General features: G+C 39.6%; 2 protein-coding genes across 2 annotated transcripts in view; one reads left to right on the forward strand and one right to left on the reverse strand.

The window, feature by feature from the left end:
- Window positions 1-21787, reverse strand: part of LOC102958115 (hedgehog interacting protein) — an 89190-nt gene extending 67403 nt beyond the window's left edge. Inside the window, exons 1-4 of the mRNA XM_007091773.3 lie at window positions 21494-21787; window positions 15568-15760; window positions 9427-9583; window positions 8533-8734 (exon numbers count right to left, since the gene is read on the reverse strand). Coding sequence (XP_007091835.1) covers window positions 8533-8734; window positions 9427-9583; window positions 15568-15760; window positions 21494-21772 — 831 coding nt within the window. The 5' untranslated portion in view covers window positions 21773-21787. The remainder of the gene's footprint in view (window positions 1-8532; window positions 8735-9426; window positions 9584-15567; window positions 15761-21493) is intronic.
- Window positions 21788-22003: 216 nt separating this feature from the next.
- LOC122238073 (homeobox protein cut-like 1) lies at window positions 22004-25229 on the forward strand. Its single transcript, XM_042984754.1, has 3 exons — window positions 22004-22084; window positions 22331-22709; window positions 24652-25229. The coding sequence occupies exons 1-3, from the start codon at window positions 22004-22006 to the stop codon at window positions 24675-24677; spliced, it is 486 nt and encodes a 161-aa protein (XP_042840688.1). The 3' UTR covers window positions 24678-25229.
- Window positions 25230-26148: the final 919 nt, after the last annotated feature.

Genomic DNA, 26148 nt, shown 5'->3' on the forward strand with positions numbered 1-26148 from the left:
GTAATAGTTGCTAGTGGGCAAAAATATGTGCCTTCTTAGTTTTCAGTCCCAGTATATTTCCTTTGCAAATCCTACAATTTATTAACTCTATGGCAGATTGACACAAACCATGTTCCAAAATAAACACACAAAAAGACCTTCATTACTATAATATCCAGGTTGAGAAAAACTACTATGAAAGCAGGGAAATTCTGGTGAAAGGTTGCTGCTGTCCTCTTGGGTCAGCTGCTTTGTGCTTAACCATCCTTAGGCATGTGCCCTGAGGAACTCCAGAACTGGGGAATTTTGCATCGTGAGGTAGGTAGCAATGCCGTATACACCTACTATCAAGAGGCGATGCTGTAAAAATGAAGGTATGGTCTTTCCTAGTTACACACATAAATAAAAATACAGTCTAGGTTTATCTTTTTGAATTAAAGAAAACTCACACACATACATCAATACCACTTTGTTTCCACGGGACTGCCATGGAAACAAAGTGAAATTGTGCATATAAAGTGTTAGGTGCAACCTTTTATTATCTCTGTTTTACAGATGAAGAAACTAAGACTAGAGAGATCTGCCTAAGGCCAAACAATTAGCACATGGCAGGGACCCAGTGCCTGGAACCCAAGTTTGTATGCTTGACGCTGGATCTAGGCTGTCTGCCTCCTCACTGTCCTGCCAGCCCAGTGGAGCACTACTGAATGCCCGTCACTAATCTCTGTTTCTGGAACGCACCTCTCCGTCCTTCCTCCCACGCAGTCAGCTGACCAAAGGCACAGAGCAGGAGAGCGCTGGGGTTGAGAGCGTCGCATCAGATAGCTGCCTTGGAAATCCGGCCCTGGTGCTGGCTAGCTGTGCTATGCTGGGCAGTTTACCTAACCTCTGGGCCTCAGACTCTTCGTCTGTGAAATGGGATATTAATACATGCCTCACAGAGTTATGCCAGGATTACAGAGGTAATCTGTGTCATGGTTTAGCAAAGGAAGTGCTGGAGAAATGGTGGTTACGATTAGTAAGAATGCAGACTGCAGTATACTTGTTAACGCAGCTTGCTTGAGGACTGTAGTTTTGGGAAAGAACGCTATTGAATGTCTCTAAAAGGGAGTGCTGTGCTACTTTCTACTCTTTACAGATAGTTTGGGATGCCTGCTATTTCCTTTTCATTAGATAATGCAGCCACTAGAAAGCAATGACAGGTGGTAGCAACAATAGCTCTTCTTCCCTTTCTAGTCAGATACCGTGAGGTGGCGGCAGCCATGTTCACACAGATGCTTTCTAAGAGTGGCAGAGACCTCCTCTGGGGTCCAGATTTCTTAGTTTTTCACTTGTTTTAATGATTACCACAGACTTCTGAGATTTATAGGCTCTATTTCCTTTGCCCTTCAAGTCTTAGATAAATATAAAGACATTAATGTAAAAACTTTCCTCACCTCAGCTGTGACTTATGGGATCTAAAATGTAGGAGAAGGCAGACCTTTCTCTGTTCAACTGGAGGGACATTACATCTGCCACTTCAGTTTCTGCTTCAGTAAAAAACATGATACATGATGGAAAATAATTTATAGATTAAACTGGCTTACACTGGCATGCACCATATATACGCTCATTTATATTTATTAAAATGTTTTATCAATAACAATGCAAATGCCAAAATAAAGAAATAAGAACACCAGAAATGAAAACCAACTTAACCAAACAAAAAATTACACTGAGATTATTTCACATTACCAAGGGACTTTTTGCTTTCCGTAAAATAATTTCTATGTGGACATTTGCAGATTTCAGATGAGATTAAACTTATAGGAAAATTAAAAACATTTTTCACAGAGTACAGGGCATTCTGATGTAAAGTGTCAGCTACACTCAATAAAAAAAAAAGAGAGTTGGGTTTAATACCATATCGTTAATTACTTACTACTTTGATATAAAAAAAAATAACTGAGGACCCAAATTTTACTTGCAATCTACATTTTGCTTACATTTTAACTTAATGGTTTGGAACCAGAATGTTAAACGTCAAAAAAGGGAAGGCATTTTAAAGCTTTTGTTTGGAGGAGGACTATTTAGTTAACTCTCTACCCACTTTCAGAATGAAGTTACCTAATGGTTATTTCCACCACAATAGCAATTCTCTTTTAATGCAGTAATTTCATCAAACACTTTAAATATTAAATATCAAACACTTTTAAATTTTGTCATATATACAAAAACATTTTAGGATGGTGATTCTTCTATTGTAATATTTACCAAATATATCTTGCAGCTTTCTTTCAAGGGAACACATGCTTTCTTCCAACCTAAAGTATGCTTAAAAGCAGACTTCTAATGATTTTCTGAGGGAGTATGTGACACATGGTCCAATCACAGCCATATGCATACGTGTGCATGCTATGTTCCACTGCACTTTTGGGAAGTAAATTGCTTCTCACTTCTGCCCTCACTTAGATTTCACTCGAGCAAAAATATACTGACATTCCAGAGGCTGCATCAAGACAGCAAGTTAAAGGCAGAGAAAAACATGAAAGGTTAAGTCTCGGACAAACTTTCAAGAAGCAGGACATCAGCCCTGATGGGTTGACGAGCACTTGGATTTCATTAAACTTTCGATGCTCATAATTATGCGTGTGATTTACAAGCATGTGAAATCAGAGGCTGCCCCACTGGGGCTTGCCCCGGCACACCCTGCGTCCTCCTCCACATGCTCCTGTAGCTCCCCGGCGCCCGGGCCACTGTCTCTCAAGAGTCCCACCTCAATGGGCTCAGTCACCCGGACAATCAGCAGCTTTCAGCCTTATGTCCTCTCCTCCCCTGGTAAAAGGATTGCTTCGAAAAGCATCTTTTGAAATGAGGATCCAAGTAGATAGAGAGGGACAGGAGTCCAGTCACACTTGTTCCAGTGACAGACAAGTCTTTCGGCTTTGTCTGCTGCACTCTGCAAGCCAAAAGGGCTGCTGTGGGTGTGAGCCCCTCCGTCTTCTGGCCGCTCATGAGAACTGAGTGGCAGAGAAAGCTGTGTGTTAGTTTCCTTGAGGGGCCACCCTGTAGGTAACAGGTGCAGGCTTGTCCTTACTACACACACACACACAAAGCTAAGGCTGACTTTCAGATCCTTGGTAGTCAGGAGAACTTTGGTAAAATTGCACTAGACTAGCTTTTGGTGTCATTTTTACAAGGGTTTAGAGATATAAAAGCAAATTGCATATTTGAGGGACAGGAATGATAATGTTTTGACAATTAGCTGAATACCAGGGCCCAAAAGGAACAAAAACAGGAAAAATTTAATGGGCAAAGCAATTGTTCACAGAATTATTGAGATTTTAAATACTATTTTTCAAAACTTCAAGAATCTTACACGGCACGAAAATTAACTCCTCTCTTCACTCAAAGTGGACAAGTAATATGTATAGGCCAATTAAGTGATAAGAAGTATAGGGCAAATGACAACCAGTATTCAACCATTTGTTCTTAGTGGTCGTTTTAGTAATAGCACTTGGGCATAATCTGGGCAGAGAAAAATGTGTCTCATTCAACATGTAACTGACCCAGGGGTTTGGTTCAGTCTAGATCAGTGGCTCTCAAATTGGCTACACATTGAAATCACTTGGGAAAGCTTTAAAAACATACCCCATGCCTCAGTCCCAATCCCAGACAGTGGAGGATATAATTTGGGCAGCAGAAATTTTGAAAGCTCTCTCAGGCAATTATACTGTGCATCCATTCTTTTATTTTTTAATTTTTTTTACATTTATTTATTTTTGAGAGACAGAGAGACACAGAGACAGAGTACAAGTGGGGGAGGGGCAGAGAGAGAAGGAGACACAGAATCTGAAGCAGGCTCCAGGCTCGGAGCTGTCAGCACAGAGCCCAACTCGGGGCTCAAACTCACAAACCGTGACATCATGACCTGAGCTAAAGTCAGAGGCTTAACCGACTGAGCCACCCAGGCGCCCCTACTGTGCATCCATTCTTGAGAAGCACAGGTTTGTCATTTCCAAAGACTTCAGATAGATGAAGTTGGTTCTGGCACTTGCCAGAAGATCTGATTCAGAATTCAGACAGAAGCTCAATTTAAAGATTTCACAGTACCAGTATCTCTTATTTTTAAATGTTTATCTTTGAGAGAGAGAGAGAGAGAGAGAGAGAGAGAGAGAGAGACTGAGACAGAGACTGAGCATAAGCAAGGGAGGGCAGAGAGAGAGGGACACACAGAATCTGAAGCAGGCTCCAGACTCTGAGCTGTCAGCACAGAGCCCAATGTGGGGCTGGAACCCACGAACCAGGTGATCATGACCTGAGCCGAAGTCAGATGTTTAACCCATTGAGCCACCCAGGTGCCCCTCACACTACCAGTATCTTAAACAAATTTTTACCTGGGGAGATAGAGAGTATAATTTTTTAAATTTCTCCCTTTGGGATAAAACAACAACAAACAATGCATGTGCACACATATATACATCCACAAATGATGATTTTAAAGACTGCTCACCAGCTGAACACTTGGGTCATTCTTCAGTGTCAGTATTAGTAGTTAGCTTCTACAGTGTACTATAATCAAAACTCGATCAAATCACTACATACTTTTAAAACATTTTTCTGGGGCACCTGGGTGGCTCAGTTGGTTAAGTGTCTGTCTTCAGCTCAGGTCATGATCTTGTGGTCTGTGAGTTCGAGCCCCGGGTCGAGCTCTGTACTGACAGCTCAAAACCTGGAACCTGCTTCGGGTTCTGTGTCTCCCTCTCTCTCTGCCCCTCCCCCACTTGTGCTCTGTGTCTGTCTCTCTCTCTCTCAAAAATAAATAAACGTTAAAAAAAAATTAAAACATTTTTCTGACTCACTCTTTATTTGGCAACGTCACAAACCCCAGTCTTCTAGGATTTGAGTTGTGAATAGAATTGTCTTTTCTCAAATAAAATGATAGTTTAAATTCATACGGCATAGAATTTATTCCATTAATCCAACTCCACAATTTATTTCCTATAGCAAAAAGAAGTCTTTAGCTTGTGTTTTGCAGTTTTGCATCTAACTTTGGTTTGGTGAGACAGACAATTGTGTGTACTGAAATCTCCTGCAATATAGGCAGCACAATTTGGGTTTTTAAAAATAAGACAACATATTTTTAGCTTCAGACAGGACCGTTTAGGGAAGAGTTGACTAAGTTCCCTAGATGGTTGGCTATGTGGATGGCACTTCTGTGAAGTAGTTTTAAGAATCAGAGCTGGTAAAGGTTTGAGGATATCAACCAAGTCCAACTCCTTGCCACAAAAAGGTCAGTCCATTACCAGGTGATAGAAACCCCTGTCGATTTTTACTTGACCATTAGCAGAAAAGGAATTCCAGATTCCCCTCTAGCAAGCCCTAGCTTTTAGAAACTCTTATAATCAGGAATTCCTCTTTATGTTTGATTTAATATACTCAGACTGGTCATCAATTACTGTCATGGAGGGATCTTCATTGTGGTTTGTCTTGTTTTCATTTCAAACATACGAAGGTTGGGGTTAGTATACATTATTAATTTCTGTGAACGGAGTATTGCAATCAATACCTTAGTTAAAACAGCTTTATGTCCTCTCTTAGAATTTTAAAACGGAAAGAACAGAGACGTGATATACATAATAATTTTTGAGAATTCTATTTGTGTCATCTATACAAAATGTTGGCACAGAATACTGTCATGAACACACTAACTATTCATACATCAAGGAGCCTAAAGAAACTACTGTGAAATAGTTTAAAAATGTTTTTACTCCAGAAGTCTCTGAGGGGCATATCACAAAAATCAGTGGTGTGACCAATTCATGAACGTGTTGGCATCTGCCCCATCATACCAACGACAGCCTCTCCTAATACTTCCAACTCATGACTCGAGATGGAAGTTTCATGGAGCCTAAGATAAAGGACAGATCACCTACCTGAGGGAACAAGGCTGTGGTATCATTACTCACTACACAGTACACACTCAAAAATCCATGTGATAGATTCCTATCTTACTGACATCACTAGTGCCAAATTTTAAGGGAATTCAAATATTGCACTTTAAAACATGTCATGTCATATATTCTACAAATGCCGAATAATGGATTTTGAAGTTTATATTTAAGCCCTAAAAGCCCTGGAACTATCATAAGAAAGAAGACACAAGGGCTTCTGCAGAATTTCCAGAGGCCTGAGGAACATAGACAGCACAGAACCATAGCACTGTCATAACCTGGCTTATACAATTTTATTGCATGATAAAATGTCTCAAAGTCAGAGTAGATAAACTTTCATTCATTACGCCAACGAATGGGCACAAACTGAAACGGAGGCGTTCCGAAGGAACCCTGATTAAGAGGCAGTCATTCTTTAGGTAGTTAAAGTAGAAACAAGAATATCAGTTCTTTACTTCTTACAACAAAATTGAGCTCATTTCTAACACCTACATTTTACCATTCATTATCTTTTTAATACCAACATTGTTATTCAAATAATACTTAAAAGCTGTATGTTATTCTTTTTTTAAAAAAAATGTTTATTTATTTTTGAGAGAGAGAGGGAGACAGAGGATCTGAAGTGGGTTCTGCACTGGCAGCTCAGAGCCAATACGGGGCTTGAGCTGAGATCATGATCTGAGCCAAAGTTGGACGCTTAACCGACAGGTGCCCCTATATGTTATTCGTTCAAATACTTGAAAACATATCCTAAAGCCATTGGCAAGATGTGTAATGATCTATGTCCCCATCTCAGTCATGCTCTGTGAATGGACGTTAAGGAAGTCATTCATGAGCAGGTTAAATAATACATACAAGAATGATAAAGCACATTATTTACAATGTTAAAAAGGAAACACTTCATAATTAGGAAATGGAATACCCGGAGGAGATTAAAACTAGGTTTTTGAGAAAAGTTTTCAAATTTGGTAATATACCCACGACATATTGTTATGTCAAAAAAAGAAGGTTAAAAAGATGTATATATGGTTTGATTTCAATTTTATTTTAAAGCTGCTTAGGGAAAAACCTGCAAGGAAACATATTTTTGTGTGTTTCCACATTTATTAATATGGATGGACCTGTGTTACCTTTGTAACCAGGATAAGTTCATCTAATTTTAACATAAAAGTTGGAGGTATATCAAAATGTAATTAGTGATATTCTTTACCTGATGAGATGATAGGTGATGATTTTTAAAATGCAGTCCCAATTTTTTCTTTCATAGAGAGTATAACTTTCACAGTAAGAAAAATACACTGCTAGTGAGTAATGTATTTGCTGCCGTATCTTAATTCTTTGTTCTTTTAGGTACCACTGGCAGTGAATTATCAGAACACATTCCAAAAAGTATTTATTGAAGTCTTATGTGCAAAACACAAATGCTTCATTTTAAGAGACTTTTGATGATCTGCTGTGAAGTCTAATGAAAACTTTTCCTGGAAGAAAGTTGAAACTACTGAGCTAAACAGGTTTTCCAAATGATCTGTGTGTTGGTGCTGAAGTACTTTTCCTTAAAGGACCAAAAGTACCATAAGGTACTTCTCGTATGCAGGATGTCTTAGTGACACTGACAACACACTCTTGAAGTGGGGTGGTGTCAATGATGTGGCAATCCCTATATTCTAATGGAATCGTTCTAATGATTTTAAATGGTAGGTAATGACTTGGTGTGAGGAATATACCTATATTTTTCCCCGACTGTTTCTTCTGGTTTTGATGTTCTTACCTTTGAATAGAGCTCAACAAAGCAAGGAGGAGTTTATTTCTCTACGAGTAGAAGAGTATAAATCCTCCTTTGATTTCTTTCCCCAGGTAAGACATGACAAAGATAACCAGTTCTTCCCAAATCATACTGTTAGTTTGTTTCAACCTAACTTAGTCATGAGCTGTTGAATGTGCCTCAGTTTTAAAATGCCACAATTTGCTTTACAGCTTAGTACTGCCAATATTATAGCATGTCACACTCTTGTAAAACAAACTTGACAATAATTTTATTTATATGCCGCTAGATTATTTAACACGAGAATTCAATCGGAGAAGTGAGAAAGAAGGCAATATGTGCATATGTAATATAAAGATGGCTAATTATAGATTAAAACGTTTGACTTACCTGCAAAAACATTGTACAAGGAAGGCACAGTATAAGTAGCATTTTTTTTTATGACACAGACTCACAAACAGATGCGGGAAAAGAATGGTTTGCTGTTGCCCAAATAACCAAAAGACCTCTTTGTTTCTACTAGCAAATGCTGATACACAATTCTACGCATTATGCCTGTCAAACAACATTTAAACACATACTATATAAAACCAAGACTTAGTTTAAATGTGTAAATTACATAGGGAAAGCATGTCAAGATATCAATCTCATTGCACTGCTTAATAGTCACCAAATAACATTAGACATTTAATGCCACTGTCCCAATTCAGTTGCCATAATTCTTGTTCCCTTATGTTGTCTCCTTATTTTCTCCTTAAATATTCTTTCTTTTATTACAAATACCTCCGGTGAGAATGATAACACTAAAATAAAATTAACATAGCCAGAGCAAAGATAAATAAAATTTAAAAAGCCAACCTTTATTCCACTTTGAACAAGTTTGTGAATGTCCAAATAAGGCTCCTTGAAAATTTCTCCTTCGGGGGTAAGTATCTTCACGTAACCTTCTTTTTCCAGAATGAAGAGCCGGTGCGAGCCGTCCCCGCTGTGCAGGGCACCGACAGGCTGGCGCAGCCCATTCACCACCTCCTGGATACAGAAGCAGTTGTGTTTGTGCTTCCTAAACAAGTTAAAGAAAACCAGTAAGCTTTTCTTGAGGTGAAGGAGGCAAAGGATGCACTTAACATCCTTTTTAAAAGGTACTTCCTCTAGGAATCAATGGTTTTGAGAATCAGGAGGTGCCGTTAACCCCAAAAGTCACAACAGGACTCTTTTAAACTGCTTTCAGTGGAACACATAAAACAGCCTTCTACCAGAAAGTCCAAGAGAGAATCAACATAAAAATGCTACATCTTTTAAAATTTCAGAAGCTCATTATCTTATCTTTGAGGGACTATAATTAAAATGAGCTTTACTCACAATAATTAAGCCTTACAGAAAGGCCCTCAGAGAGAAGGTTCTAAGATCTATTTATAAAACTCTGATTTGCTAATGATAATTGTGCTGAATATTTCCATAAGCTAACAATAAGCATAAAGTTCAGGTTTAAAACTGTAATCATGAAATTCACAGGAATCATAGAGAAGCCAAACTCATGATAATAAAAGATTAGTAGTCTAAGCATTAAACGCTTTTAAGGGAACATGATATTAGAGAAGCAAACTATCCAAAAGAAAGAAAAAAGCATCTGGAGGATATAGCTGCTGGAATCAAGCACAGAAACAGTTGATTCACTAATAAAACCGCGAGATTTGTCAATTGGTATTTTGTTTTTGTTTTTTTTAAAATCAAAGAGCATTTATCTTTATGAACCTGCTGATCTCTTCCACTTTGTCATATTCTTCCATCTGGTCCAAGTAGTTAGATGCTGGTCCTCTGATTTGTTTTCTTGGAAAATCTGGAAAGCACAACCCACCATCTTTTCTTGCATAGTAAAAGCAAAACTCATCAGCAGTAGTTTGAAGGAAACCTTTAAAGAAATGCAAAAAGACTCATTAGAAATATTTAGTGTCACAGTAAAAACATCCTATATGAAAGATAAAATAGAGTAAGAGATTTTTTAGAAAGTATATGAATATTCTAGGAAAATAATAAAAAGAATGAAAACTAATTTTTTTTTGCTTGGGATTTCTATTTTTTTCAAAAAAAATTTAAGAATTTCAGTTAAAATGGAGTAATATTGCATTGGCTATTTTAAAAGACTCATCTGAAATACACATAATACAAATCCAGCATTAATCTTGTTATTGTTATTGACTGCTTGCAAGATTCTATGGTACGTATGTTGTACGTTTATCTGATCACTATTCAGCATTTTTCCCCAGAGCAAAAATAACTTATTAAGAAGAACAAATTAGAATGAAAGAAGAGATAGGCTATTAGGTGCTGATTTTGGTCATTTTACAAATTTTTTTTTGTACTATCGCTCACATATGATTAAATAATAAATCTAATGAATATCACAAGGTAATTAGATGCTATAAGTGACTGGCTCACAGTAATTGTGCTAAGAACAGAGTCTTCATTTTCAAATATGTAGGTGCCTTTTTCCTACACCTCACTTCATATAAAATAATGATTATTTTGTAAAACAAAACTATACTTAATATATCCCTTCAATCTTCTCAATCAGAAAGCTGGTATACCAACCCTCACTGAAAAAAAAAACAAACAAACAAGGACAACAAGCCAAAACAAAAATGCAAAATAGACTTACTTAAGGAAGTCTGAAAGAAAGCTGTTTTCTCTTTTCTTACATATTAAGAATTTTTTATCAAATAAAAACAGCTATACTTGACTCAAAAAAGAAGAGGACTTGATGACAAAAAAGAATTTTGACATTACTCTCACAATTTGAGTCATCAAGTATTGGCTTTTTTTGTGGTGGAGGGCATACTAATAAGATTCACTTCCATATCCTGATGATTTCTGCTCTCAGAATATGATATGGCTACCAGAATCGACCTCATATGATGTCCTAACTTCTTGCTTCTGGTGTCATATCTTTATGCATAAGGTTTTGATTTTTTACCTAACAAATTAGATTACTGTACACCTATCAGCTTTGTGATAAAGGCACCTTATAACTTAGCTGATGTTTAGAAGTGGTTAATGGGTCCAGGTTTGCAAGGATTTCTAAAAACAAGAATTGGGGACCAATTCTTAACCATGTGAGACTTACCAATGAAACATGAAAGACTAAAAGTTTATTTTCTATGCCTTTGACCTAGGTCCTCTCAAACCTAAAACTAATCTTAGAATTCTGAGGATCTTGGTGTACATTTTGACCTAACTTTTGAGTAAAATGTATCACCTCTAAATTTCTGAGACAGACTCTTCAAGGCCAATATCTGACTAGGCTACTAAGAAGCATCTTATCCTTGGAAACCAGGCAAGTGAGAGCAGATGTCCTTGGGAGTTGTGTGTGTATATGTGTGTGTGTATGCGTGTGTGTGTGTGTGTGTGTGTGTGTGTACGTGTGTGTGTGTGATGGGGGTATGGGGGGTGAGACTGAAAGTAGGCATAGTAGCTGGGAGGGGTGCTCCACACGAGGGGCAAGGCAGCTGCAAGGAGGTTATCTTTCTTTGAAAAAATTCAGGGATTAGAAATTGGGGAGAGGAATGAAGGCTGCACAGCATTTACTCTTCTTCAGCAAGTCACTGTTTACAAAAGATAACTTTCTCCTCCATTCTTTTCTGGCTAAGAATATACATGAAAACTGCCCAGTAGTGTTGAACAATCATATCTGAGGTGAAAAGAAGAGAAGGAGAATGGAGTTGTTAAATCAAACCTTTTGCAGTTTTGGGCTAGATCGTTTTTTGGATACACACACACACACATACCTACACACATACACACACATACCTACACACATACACACAGATACATACACACACAAACACACACACACACAAACACACACACACACACAGCTCCCATCAGGCAGCAAGATCTCCATGCCAATATTACGCACGCAGGAATACTGTCATACTATGTATATACTTATAACTGAATGTGAAAATGAGAAAATTTGTTTCAACACGATGGTTGCCTGCAGGATCACCAAAAAAAAAAAAAAAAAAAAAAAATTCAAAGTGTAACTGAGAAGAAATTTCAAATTTGCTTTAAAAAAAAAACCTGTATTCCAGCATCATAGTCTGCAAACCAATACCATCTTAAGGAGAAATTAACAAACAACGCTGATGGCTGATTCCATTTTATAAGGAGTTATTAGCTGGGGACAAACATGCGGAAGTGAGAAATCGTTTTCAAATAGAACATCTAAAGATTAATTAAGTACAGATTCATAAACTCTGTGGCTCCAGAGGTACTATGTTCTCTTACCAAATCAAAAGGAGAACAAAAACAAAACTGGGATTAACAATGAATTATTCCTAGCTTTTTATAGAATCTCAGTATACTGAACAAGTGTGAACGAGGGAGTCAACTCAAAAGACTTTTACATAAAGATATGGGTATTTTCTCATAATTACACACATCTAACATTTTCATTAATACTTTACAATGATCTGATTTTGTGGACAGTGATGAATAAGATATATTTTGCTGTGAAGAGCTAAAAGGGACCTGGCTTCAGGACACTGGGCTTACATTTACTGCCAGGGAAGACAGGATTTACCAAATAGTACCGTTTTATTTGGAACAATACCCTGAAGAGCATTTTACTGAAGGTGGGTGTTTAGTTCAGCCTGTATCATCACAGTATCATCAAGTCTACTAATGATGGAAGTACACAGATTATTCCAGCAGCTGTATTTTTTTTAAACTCCTGATAATTTATCAAATGTCCTGGAGCGGGATGAATCCAGTCCTACTATACCACAAAGCACCCCATAACATGCTCATGTAAACAAATATTCTCTGTGGAGTATTCTAAGCCCTAGCTTTTCTCTCAGAATGTATGCCAGAGAAAAGTTACCTTTCCTCCTTATATATGCTGTTCAGCAAATAAAGAAAGAAACGAAACGAAACCCATTGTGAGTAAGGCCTGCACTTGACAGCATTTTCTAATAGAGGCAGTGGATTTTGATGTATCCATCCATTCCGTCTGGCTTGCTCTCGTGGGGAAGACACATGTATAAGATATCTCCCTGGGGTCAGGAGTGGCTATGGACTAGAGAGACTCAGTGGAATCAAACCCTTGACCTTGGCCTCATTAGCAACAGGATTAAACCAATCGAACTAATTGTATACTGACATTTCACACTAAATCACCTACAGCTGAAGAGATGACAGTCTGAGAGTGATAAAAAGTGTATCATGATACTCGTGGTAACAACTGTAAAGGAAGAAGCAAGGCCCATGTCTGTCCTTTTGTACACTTCCCACAGAGTGCACCATGCCATCACTGAGTGAACAGGAAAGCATCTACTCCGCTCATCACAGTGCAGCAGGAGAAAAGACCTGTGATGCTGAGCAAGAAGCTCCTGTGTGTGGGGTTTTTTTTTTCCAAATGCAATTTGTTATTTTTAGAAGTTTTAAGAATTTACTTCCCTATGTCAACTCACAACTGGTGAATATTATGATTAATAAAACACTAGTATATCCTCACTATATTAATTTTTAACTTTTCTCATTTTTTTGAAAATAGGCACACCATGAATGTTTCTGAATTAAAGTTTCTAAAGAGTTTCTTTCAGATGTACCTGTATTCCCAAGTGACTGGCGGTGCTTTCTGAAAGTCATGAAGGTGAAGCAAAGGGGTAGATCATTTATGTATTTATTTCTTTACGTTCTGGGCAATGGAGGGAAATGAAGACATCTCAGAAATTATTTTTCCTCTCTCAACCCCTTTTAGCATTTGCCTTAGTGCTGTATTTTTAAGTTTTGATTTGCAGAAAGATGAGGCTGTTCATGAGAATAGTCAAATATATCGACTTCTTATAAGAAAGAATCACAAAGTAGCTGTTTTTTGCAACTTTGAACTCCAGAGAAAAGTTACACCATGTCATTAAGTAAACTTGAGAAGGTGAAAATATTAAAAATTTGCTTTGAGAGCAATTTCTGAAAGATAATTGTTCTAGAATTGTAAAGAGCCTTCTGTGTTGGGGCAAGGGCTGAGGGGAGGATTACCATCTTCTCTATCTATCATACTTCAGAAAATGGTCAACTGTGTGCCAGGGATCAGTCTGGCTAACAAATTGATTAACCTAAATTAACACAAAGAATGTGTTATTACAACTCACTTTTGCGACAAGTATTCAGGATGATTATTAGCATTTGACGGAGGCAGGAGAAGCCCCCCCTGCTTGTTGCTAAAGCCTGTAGCCTGTCCCTGGGAAGCACCCTTGCTGCTCTCTCTACCACTGGAGTAGAGCCTTCATCTGGTTATCTTTCAAGGCAGCCTGGGTGGCCACCAAAAGCACTTGACATCTTGATGCACTTCAGCAGTTTTACATATATACAAACTTTGTAGAAAAATAAATTTGTCATTCGTCACCACATATGTTGATCTGGGGAGCGAGGTGCTTGCAGTTCTGGCTCCTGAGCTGTTTGCTACACTCTTTCTTCTGCTGGATATTGCTTTTTGTTGTTTGTTTTGGAAGCTAAAATAACTTCACATAGATGGAGACTTTCTGGGTGAGTCTTTAAATACAGCATAGTTGTATTTATCTCCAGTAGATAAAGGTAGAGGAAAATGGGAAGTGTCAGTGTTCTTTTCAACTTACATTGGTAAAGGCAAACCTTCAAGACTTGAAATTTGCAGCAAACCCTTATGGTACCTAATCTGTTATCGCTTCTCGGCAGGCCTTCTATGCAACCGTGACCTATTCTACTTTGCTTTTGGGGAACGTGATAAAGAGGAAGAAACAGCTGGTTTAGGAAAAGCCTTACAAACATGGTTGTGGTTTATAAAGACAATAATAATATTTTCACATGAATGGGTTTAGATACATGTTATGGTACACCAAAGGAAGCAAGCAATCCTAGGCAAAATGTTTTCTTAGGTTATTGCGAGAGCTCTATAAAAAAAAATCCACACTTTTCTGGGTCAGAGAAAAATGTAAAATATGCATAGCAGTTAAAAAGTTCTCCAAGGGCATCCTACAGTTCTTAAAGCTTGTCTTTTCCTTCAATGCCATTTAGTTTTATAAACTGTTAGCTTCAGTAGATTTGTTTGTGTGTGACTTTGCTTAACTAAACAGAATCTGTGTCGTTAAATTCTTTTGTATCTCTATGTTGATTCTTCCAACTAAAGCAGTAACAACCAAAGTTTATAAACTTTTGATGGTAAAATTAATCCATGTCCAAGAATCTATATGTTTATTAGGGCCCAAAATATGGTAGTGAGCAGGTATATTCGTGACACTGTCAACCTAAGAACTTATTAATCTATTCTATCACTTCCTCACTGCACAACTTTGGTTAAGGCATTTAACTTCTCCTCAGGCTCAATTATCGTCATCTGTCAAATGGGGATGACCTCACTTTTCCTACCTGCAGCATAGAGTTTTTGAAGAGCAAATTAGTCATTACATGTAAAGGTGCTTTGTAAGGTGTTACTTTTTTTGGATTTCTAGTGATACTTTAATTAAGGGAATACTACCTTAAAAGTCCATGGACAATCTGCAGTTGCATATCAGCTATGTAGAAGAGGAGGCTGTCTTGATATGGATGCTAATGGATGAAGAAGACACCAACAAGAAACTTGTACTGATAATCCAATGTGTGTAGATTACCAACTGTAGTGTTGATTTAACAAGAACTGTAAAACATCCCATCAAAACCAACATACTGTGTGCAGACTGAAATGATAGTAATCCTTTTAGCAGCAATGAAAGGTTACAAATTTGTAAAGGTTAATTGTGAGGCAAAAGTAGGTATTTTGGAAGGTGAGATAAATTTTACACTCTCAGAAGCAAACATTTAAGATCAGGTATCTTGTGAGGATATGCTGCAGTAGTTTATTTAATTTATCAATTTTTTTTTTACCTGGAATATGGCCTCGGCAAGTATAAAAGAATTCTTTGCAATAGTCTTTGCAGAGCAGGGGAAGTACAAGGTCTCTTTCCAAGGCTTCTCTTTCAGGTGAGTTGAACAGGCTCTGAGAATGTGGAGAGCAAAGTGCACACTTGATTTCCTCCAGTAACTTCCCACATTCTGTGTTGTTGGTAACAGAAAATATCTGAAAGCCATAAATCAGAAACAAACTTCCTTTTATTCATGTGAAGCTAGGTCTAGTTGTGTTTTTTGTAATCATATAAGTAGAATAGTATAACTTAGCCAGTGCAGTTGTCTGAAAAGAATTATCATATCAGAAACACAGGATGCTTTTAATAAGGCTAGAAGTACAGTCTCTTGGGCTGGGCTGGGGGAGCGGAGGGTAAGGATGCACAAAAGTCCTTCTTACTCTTGCAGATCAAAGCCTGTTTATCTTTTGGGTATGAAAAATTAAATGACACCTATATTGAGACCCTTTAACCCTTTACCATGTTACTCTGCATCAGAGTGCATAGCGATATTTGCATAGTGCATAGTGATATTTGACTTTAAAATTCTAAATACCTTTATCCAACTGTATGTAAAGTAGAATTTTTTAAGATATGATCATTTCTGTCTTAGGTAAAAATGTATTTCACTCTTGAAATTCGTGATAGGATATTCTCAAAGATACTACTTTAATTACATTTTTCTAGTTTCAGTTCATTTTCAATCTACAGGTTGCATCGGGAAAGTTTCCTAAAGTGGGGGGAATATTGCCTTTTCATGTTGTAGAAAAATAATATCTGAAGCTGAAACTGGTTTCAGACCAATTTTTATTATTCATTTTATCTTAGCCAGGAAAAACTTTCTAACCAGGTCCTCAGGTATGTTATATGTGTGAATAAACACAGGAGTTTAATAAAAGTGCTTTTGTATAGGATTGAGTGAGTTTTAATAAAAAAAAAAGAATACTTTTATCTTTATTTATACAGTATTATGTCTTTTTTTTCAATAAGACCAATTTGGGAGTTACTGATTCACCGAAGTTAGTAATTTGTAGATAAAATAGGTCTTGGTGTCCAGTACTAACTTTAAAAAACTGACTTCAGGAGCTCCTCTAATAAATATAGAAGACAATACCAGCACAATATTTGAGACGTAAAATGTAGTGCTGTCTAAATCATGCATTGATTTTTCATAATAAAAAACAATAATGGGAATGAATTTTATACCTTTTCTCAGTTTATATAACTAAATTTATACTTAACTATTTAGAACTAGGAACTGAAATTAACATTTGAAACTCTAAATCATTGTTCAAAGCAAATACTTCATTCATGAGTTGAGGTTCTAATTTGAGTAAATGGCATGGCTTCTATTTTTTAGGATAAAGATATTCTAGGTGATAACAAAATTTGGACCTGAAAGAACAAAGCAGCTAAAAAAAAAATCACTGAATACAAGCATGCTGAAATTTTAGCATGCAGTAATTAAAAGCTCTATAGAAGTTACCATATATATATATGTACATATATAGATATAGATATATATACACACACACATCTGTGTTGTCACTACCTATAACATTCAGAAGAGTTATTATTAATCACAATTATATTTACACGTTGATTTTTATCAATTTATTTAAATGACAATTGCTTAAATGGTTAAATTTTCTAAAAGGAAACATATGCCAGACACTTAGAATTTGCATTCCAAGAATGTTTTAAATGTCTTTTATTGTCCATACTCTGGCAGACCTCACCAGATCTATTCAATATTAATACTGTTCAACTTTGTTCTGTTTGTTTATCATACAGCAGTCCCCTAAGAACAAAACAACTGCAGGATGCTGAAGCCACCTTTTTTGCTGGCTGGAAAACTGGAATGTAATTACCTTTAGTTTTATGGAGAATATGCATACTTCCATTTTTTATAGCTGAAACAAACTGATCCCCATGTACTCTCCCAGCTGCTATCCAGGAAGAGCTTGATTTTAGTGCCTAAAGAATTTTGTCTTTTACAATTTTTGGAATGTGTCCTGGCCACAAGATCTCTCATCAAAAGTTTCAGAAATAGGATTCAATAAATTATCTGCAATCCAGTATAATATTATTCTTTGTAAAGTTTCACGCTGTTCCGGCCCAGCAGGATGGTAACATTTTGCTCTGTGTGAGGTCTGCAGTGTAAATACCTATTTGAAGATAGATAGAGCCATCATTCTGGCTTTGGTTTCAATGAACCAATAGTCTTACTGAAGTCAATTAAACTGACTCAGCCCAAGCTGCAACTCTGTTTTAGACAGATGAGTACTGGTGTGTGTAGGGTATTTTTTTCTTCTTTTTTGCCTATGTGCTTGTGTCTATATAGGTCCTTAACTTTATGCCTGACAATGTCATCCATCTGAAGAAGAAATTTAAGCTAATTTCCTGTTTCGATTTTTAAAAGCCATATATGAAACCATCAAATTATAGTGGTTTAAACTAAATATACTTTGAAAGTCATGTAAAACTTCGAGACATTATTACAGAATGCCTAGTAATGACCGTGGCTGTTGCTGACTAATTTATAACATCTGGAAGGTCATCCTTTAATCTTTGGCCACAAGAAAGTAAAATCCACGGAAGAAAGGTAAGATGAACACCGTAGTACACAGTGAAGTGTGGCCTAGAACTATAGCTTATCAACAAATAGTAAAATGGGTGACAGAGACCTTCTGTATTTCTCTTTATATATCAAGTAACTAAACAAAGAGGATAAAAAGGCACCCACGTGGTTTTGATGAGCAGACAACAGGAGAAAATACATGACAGCATATTAAGATGTCGCCTTAAGATCAGTGGGTACACAAAAAGTTATTTCTAAAAATCATATGCCTACAAGGCTGTTCAGCTGTTGGGTGGAACACATGCGTCTCGGCACTATAGTGCTGGATTATGTCATTAAAGAGTTCAGTTTCAATTTTAGGCTAATATGTAAATAGATCATTGTACTCAGGCAGCTGTTAAAGGGACCCCAGGATGAGTTATTTGTTTAGTTGGATGTGTTCAACAATAGCCTTTGTCCCTGAAAGAGCCAGAGCAAACAAATGATTGTAAAAGGGCACACTTGAAAACAATTACTTTTCACCCATTCCTTGACAGCTTTGGCTGTGAAACCACCCAAGGTAGAGAGAGCTTCTATGCCTCTGTGGCTACAAGTTTTAGAAATGGGGGTATTTCAGTTGGCTGCGGATTCAATTTGGCTAATGGGAATGAGGTCCTTTTAGCATGTTGTATTTAGGAACTGCAAAAATATTGCCAAGACAATAGCACTTCCTAAATTTTGGCAATATTTGTTTATAATGGCAGTTAACAATCTTGTTACGATACACAAAATTATTAAAATGTACAAAAAATTAAAACATAAAAGCATAATACCATTATGAAGAATTGAACTCAATGCCAGTTCATTACATTAAAGAATTGAACTCAATGCCAGTTCATTACATTAAAGAAAACGTGTTAGTTTGGAGTCTGGATTTAACTGCACAGCTGAGCATGCTCGAATATTCCTACCTATTTTGCTACTGTCTATGAAGTTTCTTCCTATAGGAGAAAGATGTGCCTGTAGTTTCTTGAAAAGTTGCAGAAATCTTTCTGGAGATTTTTTTTTTTCCATAAACAAAAACGGGCCCTTTCAAACAGCCATCATCTCTCCTGTACACACGTTATGAAATAAGACCCTAACATATATTATAAGCCAGGAAGGCTTAGGGGAAAACAAGGAAACACTGAAGTTTATTATAAAATAACATGTTTTAAAAACTATTAAAACTTGAGAGCTAACATAGGTCAAGAATGCACATGCATAGCTATATCACTTCTCTGTTTTGAACAATTTGAGTATTGTTGGTTTATAAAGCACTTGTAATGGAACTAGCAAAGTCTAGCGTACCGAATTTAATTCAGACACATTTTCCAAATGAGTAGGGGTTTGTTGGAGATTGGAAGCACGTAAAACGGAAAGGAATGTGGATAGCTAACGTGGCAGATTTCTTCCTAAAGAATGATTTCTTAAAAAAAATTTTTTTTATATAACTCCTCTTAGGGCTATAACTCCCCTCAGTTCCGCCCCGGCCCCTCCAACTCCCCACTCTATTCAGTTAAAGTTTTCATTCCTCATGTTCCTGGTAGAGTTCAGCATTGCAGGGGTCTGGAGATCACTGGTGTAGTCATAGTGTACATTGCACACAGGGAGACTTAATGGCAGATATTTCTAAACCTTTCTCTGAAGCTCCTGGTAAAACCCTGCAGATGATGTGAATGTAGCTTTTCTGATTTAATTCAATTACCACACAGGAGCTTAATGACATTGTTTTGAATAAAATGCTGGAATATCTGTTCCCTGAATCGCAGACTACTGCTGCATATGGTAAGAATAAAGAGAGAGTTGCAGCTGAAAACCTGCAGCAAGACGGTTCTCACTCATCTGGGAATAGAGGGAGTTGGACAAATGCTCCCTCAAAAGGCATGAACATTTGGACAGAGCTGGGGACTGAAAGAGAATGATGTTCTCTAGTTTCACCCATTAGTGAACCAACTAACAAACACAATGGTGTTGTTGTTATTCTTTTGCCATAAGCAACAGGACTCTGTGTGTGGGCAGCAGTTTAGTGGGGAGGAGGATAAGTCGACCCCTTTTTGTCCTATTGATTTTTTCCTATTTGCATGACTTGAGCAAATTAAATGATGCAATATGGCTTTTTGTTACAAAACAAAGTGAGAGATACCACCCAGACACATATGTTGATTCGTAGGAGCTGTTTACATGAGAATAGAGTGAAATCTACCGTGAACTGAGCATAAAAATTAGATTCAGCCTGGGTATTTTTTTTTTTTTTTTTAATGCCTGGGCCAGCAAGACTGAAGCACAAGTTTTCCAAGAGTCTCTCAGACCTTGACAACTGCAGTGTTGTAACAGAGGAATTCTTAATTAAACCTAAAATGGGGAACGGGAGGGGGAGCGAAGACACCTGATTGTTTATTTCACGTGCAGTGATTGTTAATGACGGGATCCCCCCTTTCCTTTTGCAGTACAGTAGATAGCCCACGTTGCTGCGTCCCATGACAAGAAAGATGTTGGAAACTCAAAAAAAATAAGTTTGCCTTCACACTCAATCGACACTATCTCATATTCGTTTAAACTCAAGAACACAAGGGAAGTGTAAATGCCATTAGTCCTAAAACAAGTTTCTAGAGAAGATCTTCCTGGACAACTAGCTGCCATTTGAAAGCCTGAATTTACAATGTTTCAAAACATTACAAACTGGGGCGGAGAACGGTCTCGGTTTTAGGTGACAAATACGCCCCAGCAAAATCTCTGGCCAGCTTTTCGGGTTCTCAACTGGAGTACCAGGAGTTCCTTTTCGCAGCTTAACTATTGTAATGCAAGACAACCCCCTCTGACGGGGCTGGGGATCATAAACCAACCATGCTTCAACATCCTTTACGATTCAATCCTCTCCCTCACCGAGCACGTGGAGAAAACTGCACAAATCTTGTTACCCTAGAAAAATAAACCGGAAACCACAGCCACCTTAATTTACAGTTTCACCGCAGCCAATGCCCGATTCGACCCAAAACACACTGTTAATCGCGATTCTTTTAAAATATTTACCCAGCCCAGAATGCGGGTACCACAGAAGCTTCTCTTTTCTGACACAGGCAGTTGTGCACAGCATCCCGACCACGGACTCGTGGGGGCGGGAGAGCTATCTGCGCACCCCAGAAGAACGCACCACCGAATCACGCTAGCACTTCAGACAAAGTTATCAGACAGAACTCTCCAAACAAGTTTTCTCCCTTCTCACGGCCACTAGCATTCCTGGAGCCCCAGGGAGCCCCCACCTAGCCAGCATGTCACTCTCGCATCTGTGAGGCGGGTGCGTGCTTACCTTGTTATCCAGGCGCCCCAACCCTGGGCTGTCACTCCGCAGACAGCAGGACAGCCGAGGGTAGAAGCCACCGCACAGCATCTCTCCCCCACTCAGCAGCTCCAGCTGGGACATCATCCGCCTATCTCTCCTTTTCAGGCGCTTCGGGGGGTTCCCATTCAGGCACCTTCTCCTCCGCGCTCCGCTCCCTTCGATTCTTTCCCCAAACTTAGCATCTCCTTCAAAGAAGCCCAGAGCCACGGCCAGGAGCAGCAGCTTAAAGGAGAGCATCTTCAGCATCGTCTGCCCCGAGCGGCAGGGGCTCGGCGCGGGAGGCTGGGGGGGAACGCCACTGCCCACCAGGGGCACTAGGGCGCAGCTCCAGGAGGAGGCTGCGGGGGACACTCAAGAGGCAGAGAGTGGTGCCGGGGGCGGAAATATGTAGAGCGATGCAACTTTGCGAAAAATAAAAGACAAGGCGATGGGTCCAGTGCCTTAGGGGAGTCCGAGGACCGAGACAGGGTTGTGCAGATGACACCGTTTGCAGTTGTGCCAGGGTCAGTTGGGTTAGGGGCTTCCTGCTGCGGCTGGGAAGTGGGAGGAGGAGAAAGAGTTGGAAGAGGAGGAGGAAGAAGAGGAGGAGAAGACGGCCACAGAGGTTCACTTGTCCGTGTAACGGGAGTTGTTTAGGTGAGACAGTAGCAGGAACAGAAAAGGCGGCGGCGGCGGCGGCGGGGCAGACGCAGGCAGGGCCAGCGCTGGGCTCTAGATGATGCTGAGGTCTCCTCTGCCGGCGGCTGCAGCTTCTCACACAGCCTCTCATGTTTCGCTCCCTCTTTTCTTCTTCTTTTTAACTAGCGCGCGGGGAGGTGCTGCCACCGCGCGCCCCTTGACGTCACCGCTCCTCGCGCGCCCCCGCCCGGGCCGAGGTGGGGGTGGAGGGGAGGGGGCGGCCCCGGCGCGAGCGCGTCCCCCGGGCCCGACGGCCTCGCGGCTGCGGCGGGGAGGGGCCACAGGCCGCGGCGGCGGACGGAGGGGGAGGGCCTGGCGGAGCCCTCGGAGCCAGCCTCGAAGGCGCGGGACGGAGCGCGCCCGCCTCGCCAGGGCGCCCGGCTGGGGGCGTCCCTGGCCCCGGCCCGCGGGCGCGCGGAGATGGCCCGCTGGTTCCTCTCTCTTCCCCAGAGCCCCTCCGCACTACCCCCGGCTAAAAGCGGCCCGGCCGAGGCTCCGAGAGCAAGTGAGTAAAAAAGGGGCGTCTTCTAGCCCCCCCCCCCAAACTAGGCCGGGGAGTGGGGGCGGAATGAACCGAGTGGGCTGGAGTTGGCGGGAGGGAGCTTTTCGTCCCTTTCCCTCTCCTGGCCGCACGGCCAACCCCTGCTCGCCGGTGACTTTCAACGCGAAGCTCAAGTCGGTAAAGATCTTCCTTGGGGTCTGATTTAGAGGCCGGGGTACAACCCAGATCCTGCGAGCCGCCGAGTAGGTTAAGGCGGTCCGAAGACTGTTCGAGAAGAAGTATCCATCCTTGCTTAAGGTGCCGCGCCCAGCTGAGGTGACACAAGCGCGTCTGCATGCAGGCGGTGGGGTGTCGGGGCCCCCAGTCCTGCGGGCAGGGCCCGGACGCCCCTTCCGAGGTTCGACCTGTGCCCTGGAACCCAGTTGGACCCCGCCCGCACCTTCCCGGAACGCCGGAGCGCACCCCCCCCTCAGGTGGAGGACAGAGGAAGTTGGCCGCAGAATCAGCGTTCATTTTAAATGGAAAAAAAAAAAAAAAAAAAAAAATCCTGGGGAGATTTCCGGGGTGCTGTAAATACAGAGGCTACCGAAGCATTAGTTCTGGAGGAAGAATTCGTAGCAGGTTTGCGGGAGTCCCGAAGCGGGATGCCCTATGAACTCGATGTACCTAGATAATAACCTTTCCCCCAGCTAGTCGAAGTCTGTGTACAAGTGTTTCGAAAAAGATCTGTACCTTATCAAGAGTGGTGACCTGACGCTTACGCGATGCCCGCAATTTGGCGTGAGGGTGAGCCGATGGCAGGGTTGCACACAAAATGTGCCTTGTGCCCATTGGAGTAAGGGAGGCAGACTTTCTGGTAGATGGGATTTTGAAGAAGAGATAAGGCAGTTTTCCCATTTGGGCGATGGAAGAATGTTCCCCATATTTGGATTTGCTTCACTTCTAGTACATAAGCTTCGCCAAACTAACGTGAAAGTCGATGATGGTGGAAGTGGACAGGGGATTAAACTAATTACTGTTAAAGTGGCCTCAGTGGCCAGATAGGGCTTCTGCCCCTTTCAGTTTCTGGACCTGGATTTACTAGTGGAGGTAGGTTTTTCTCCCCGGAGAGGTGACCGCTTCAAATACCTGAAAAAAATCTGCTGCGATATTTGGTCCGGTACTGAGCTCAGTGTCGGTCTGGGATGGCATCCTTAACATTTCTCCCAGGGCCTGTTGTATGTACATGAGTTCTTTCTATGTGTGATCACAAATGCTACTTCTGATCCCACAGACTGCTTTATCTGACATGCTTCCTACATCAAGGACTTTTAATATAAAATAAATCGTAGAACTATAAGGACTTAAGACTTTAAACTCTCATTTAATAAACAGGAGAAAACAGACATTCCATCAAGATTAAATCATCATTTTACAATCTCGTCTAACTAGGTAGCTTAAAAAAACAGGATTTAGGGACCCGATCTGGGTTGGTTTCCACTATCCAATCCTTTATTCCCAAATAACCAGTTTTATGTTCTATTTACAAAACAAAACAAAACAAAATCTTTTAAATTATATTTCAGTGGTTTGAGCTCTGACTCCAAGTGATGAATTCATCTTAGTAGTTTTGGAACAGGCCTTCCTTATGGTTTGTACTTCAAGACTAAGGACACTTAAAAGGTAAATTAATTTTGGTTAAAAAAAGTTATGTGGCTGTTATAATCTGTGACCCTATGTTTTAAGAAATAGAGTTTATAAAAGATTACTGAAATGAGACACGCATTTTCTTTCTTGTTACATGGGAGCTAGAATTGATCCCATGTATTGTTAGTCATGACGAGTCAATAAATCGGGTCACTGATGATATAACTCAGCTTATTTATTCTCAGTGTCACTGGTATAGTCACTAAGCAGTTTTGTACAAGTAAAGTCACTTCTGATACTTTTTTTTTTTCTTCCGCAGAGGGAAGTTGCATAGTTCACCTGTAGCCAACTTGACGGCATAATTTTTAGGAGTCAAGAATCGACATTGGGTTATTTCTTAAGATTGAGCCTTGAAAGTCCACTTGGATGTGACGCAGCTCTGTGCACACTTGCACATGAAAATGATCTTCATCAAGGAGCTCTCCCTCTTCAGCTAAATCAACAGCAGTGGTTCGAAGAAGAAGGGACCCCCTATCTGACCAAACTCAGCCAGACTAATCAAATAAGTCTTTGTGAGCAAGGAGTAAAGCTGCACTAGGGTGGCCCCATCACACCTTTCTTGAGCAGCTCCCTCTAAGATTGCCACCTACATGCAGGTCATACCCTGTACGAAGGACGGATTGAAGATTCTTGTGAACAGATTAGGTTTATTGTAAAAGATGAAATATTTGACCAAAATTGAAGTTAATTTCATGGATAAAGTTCAAAATATTACTGTGGATATGAATTATGTTTGTATGTATTTATATGTGTATGTATATATAGTTATGTGGTTACATGTTTCTATGTATCAGCAATTAGCACAACTTAAACTTAGTAAATGTTGAAAATAAAACTATTTTGGATATTGGAATCAGTTTTACGTATGGATTTCTAGCCTTTGCAGAAACATATGCACTATTACATTTCAACAAGTGTATACTGAGTACCAGCCACTGGGCTGTGCAGTATATGTGCAGTAATGACCCTGTTTCTAAGTAGTTTATTATCTAGCAAGGAGGATAAATGATAAGGTCATAAATTAACCCACAATTATAAATTGTGGTAAGGGGTGTGAGAGACATGCTATGATGGAGAATAACAAGGCACACTTAGTTCAGACTGAGTCACTGAAAAGTCTCTCTGTGAAAATGACATTTCAGTTGAGACCTGTGAGGTGAGTTGGAAAGAGTTTATTTAAAGTTTAGAAACTACCATTTAAAGTTTAAAAACATTTGAAGTTTAGAAACATGTGAATTCAGAATAGAATAGGAGACATTTAAGCAGGGGCACAGAATGAAGAGGTAACTAAGAAAGGAGAGAGGTTAAATTTATAGTGTAGTTTATAAACTCTAGGAAACTAATGAAGTTATATTCATGTATGTGTCATTTCCTTTTGCAGGTACCTAATCCTCATTTGTCTTTGTCTCTTTCTTTAAATCCTGGATTTTTACTCAACATTGAGGGATTATTGTAGTTTGAATGACCCTTCAGCCTGTTGCATCTTATCTAACCAGCACTTATGTGTTATGTTTTCTTTGTTTTCATTTGTGCATTGGGGATAACTGTTGAGATTTTTTTTCTTCGTGGGAGTTAAATATCCATGAGACTTTGAGCTCTATGAGGGTAGGAATTGCATTTCCTTCTTGTCGGGCCATCCCAGGGAGGAATCTCATCGTACAGTGTCATACATTTCATACTCTTTAATCATCCTACTCATACAATGTCCTACACCTGTCTCATACAGTGGCCAGTCTCTTCAGAAATTCTGCTGGCT

This window comes from Panthera tigris, chromosome B1 (assembly GCF_018350195.1).
Source record: "Panthera tigris isolate Pti1 chromosome B1, P.tigris_Pti1_mat1.1, whole genome shotgun sequence".
Taxonomy (NCBI): domain Eukaryota; kingdom Metazoa; phylum Chordata; class Mammalia; order Carnivora; family Felidae; genus Panthera; species Panthera tigris.

Bases quoted from the DNA above. Each gene is read 5' to 3' on its own strand.
- LOC122238073 (XM_042984754.1), top strand. From the start codon at position 22,004: ATGACACCGTTTGCAGTTGTGCCAGGGTCAGTTGGGTTAGGGGCTTCC. The intron at 22,085-22,330 runs GTTGGAAGAGGA...CTTTTTAACTAG, and splicing joins AAGTGGGAGGAGGAGAAAGA to CGCGCGGGGAGGTGCTGCCA. The intron at 22,710-24,651 runs GTGAGTAAAAAA...TTTCTTCCGCAG, and splicing joins GGCCGAGGCTCCGAGAGCAA to AGGGAAGTTGCATAGTTCAC.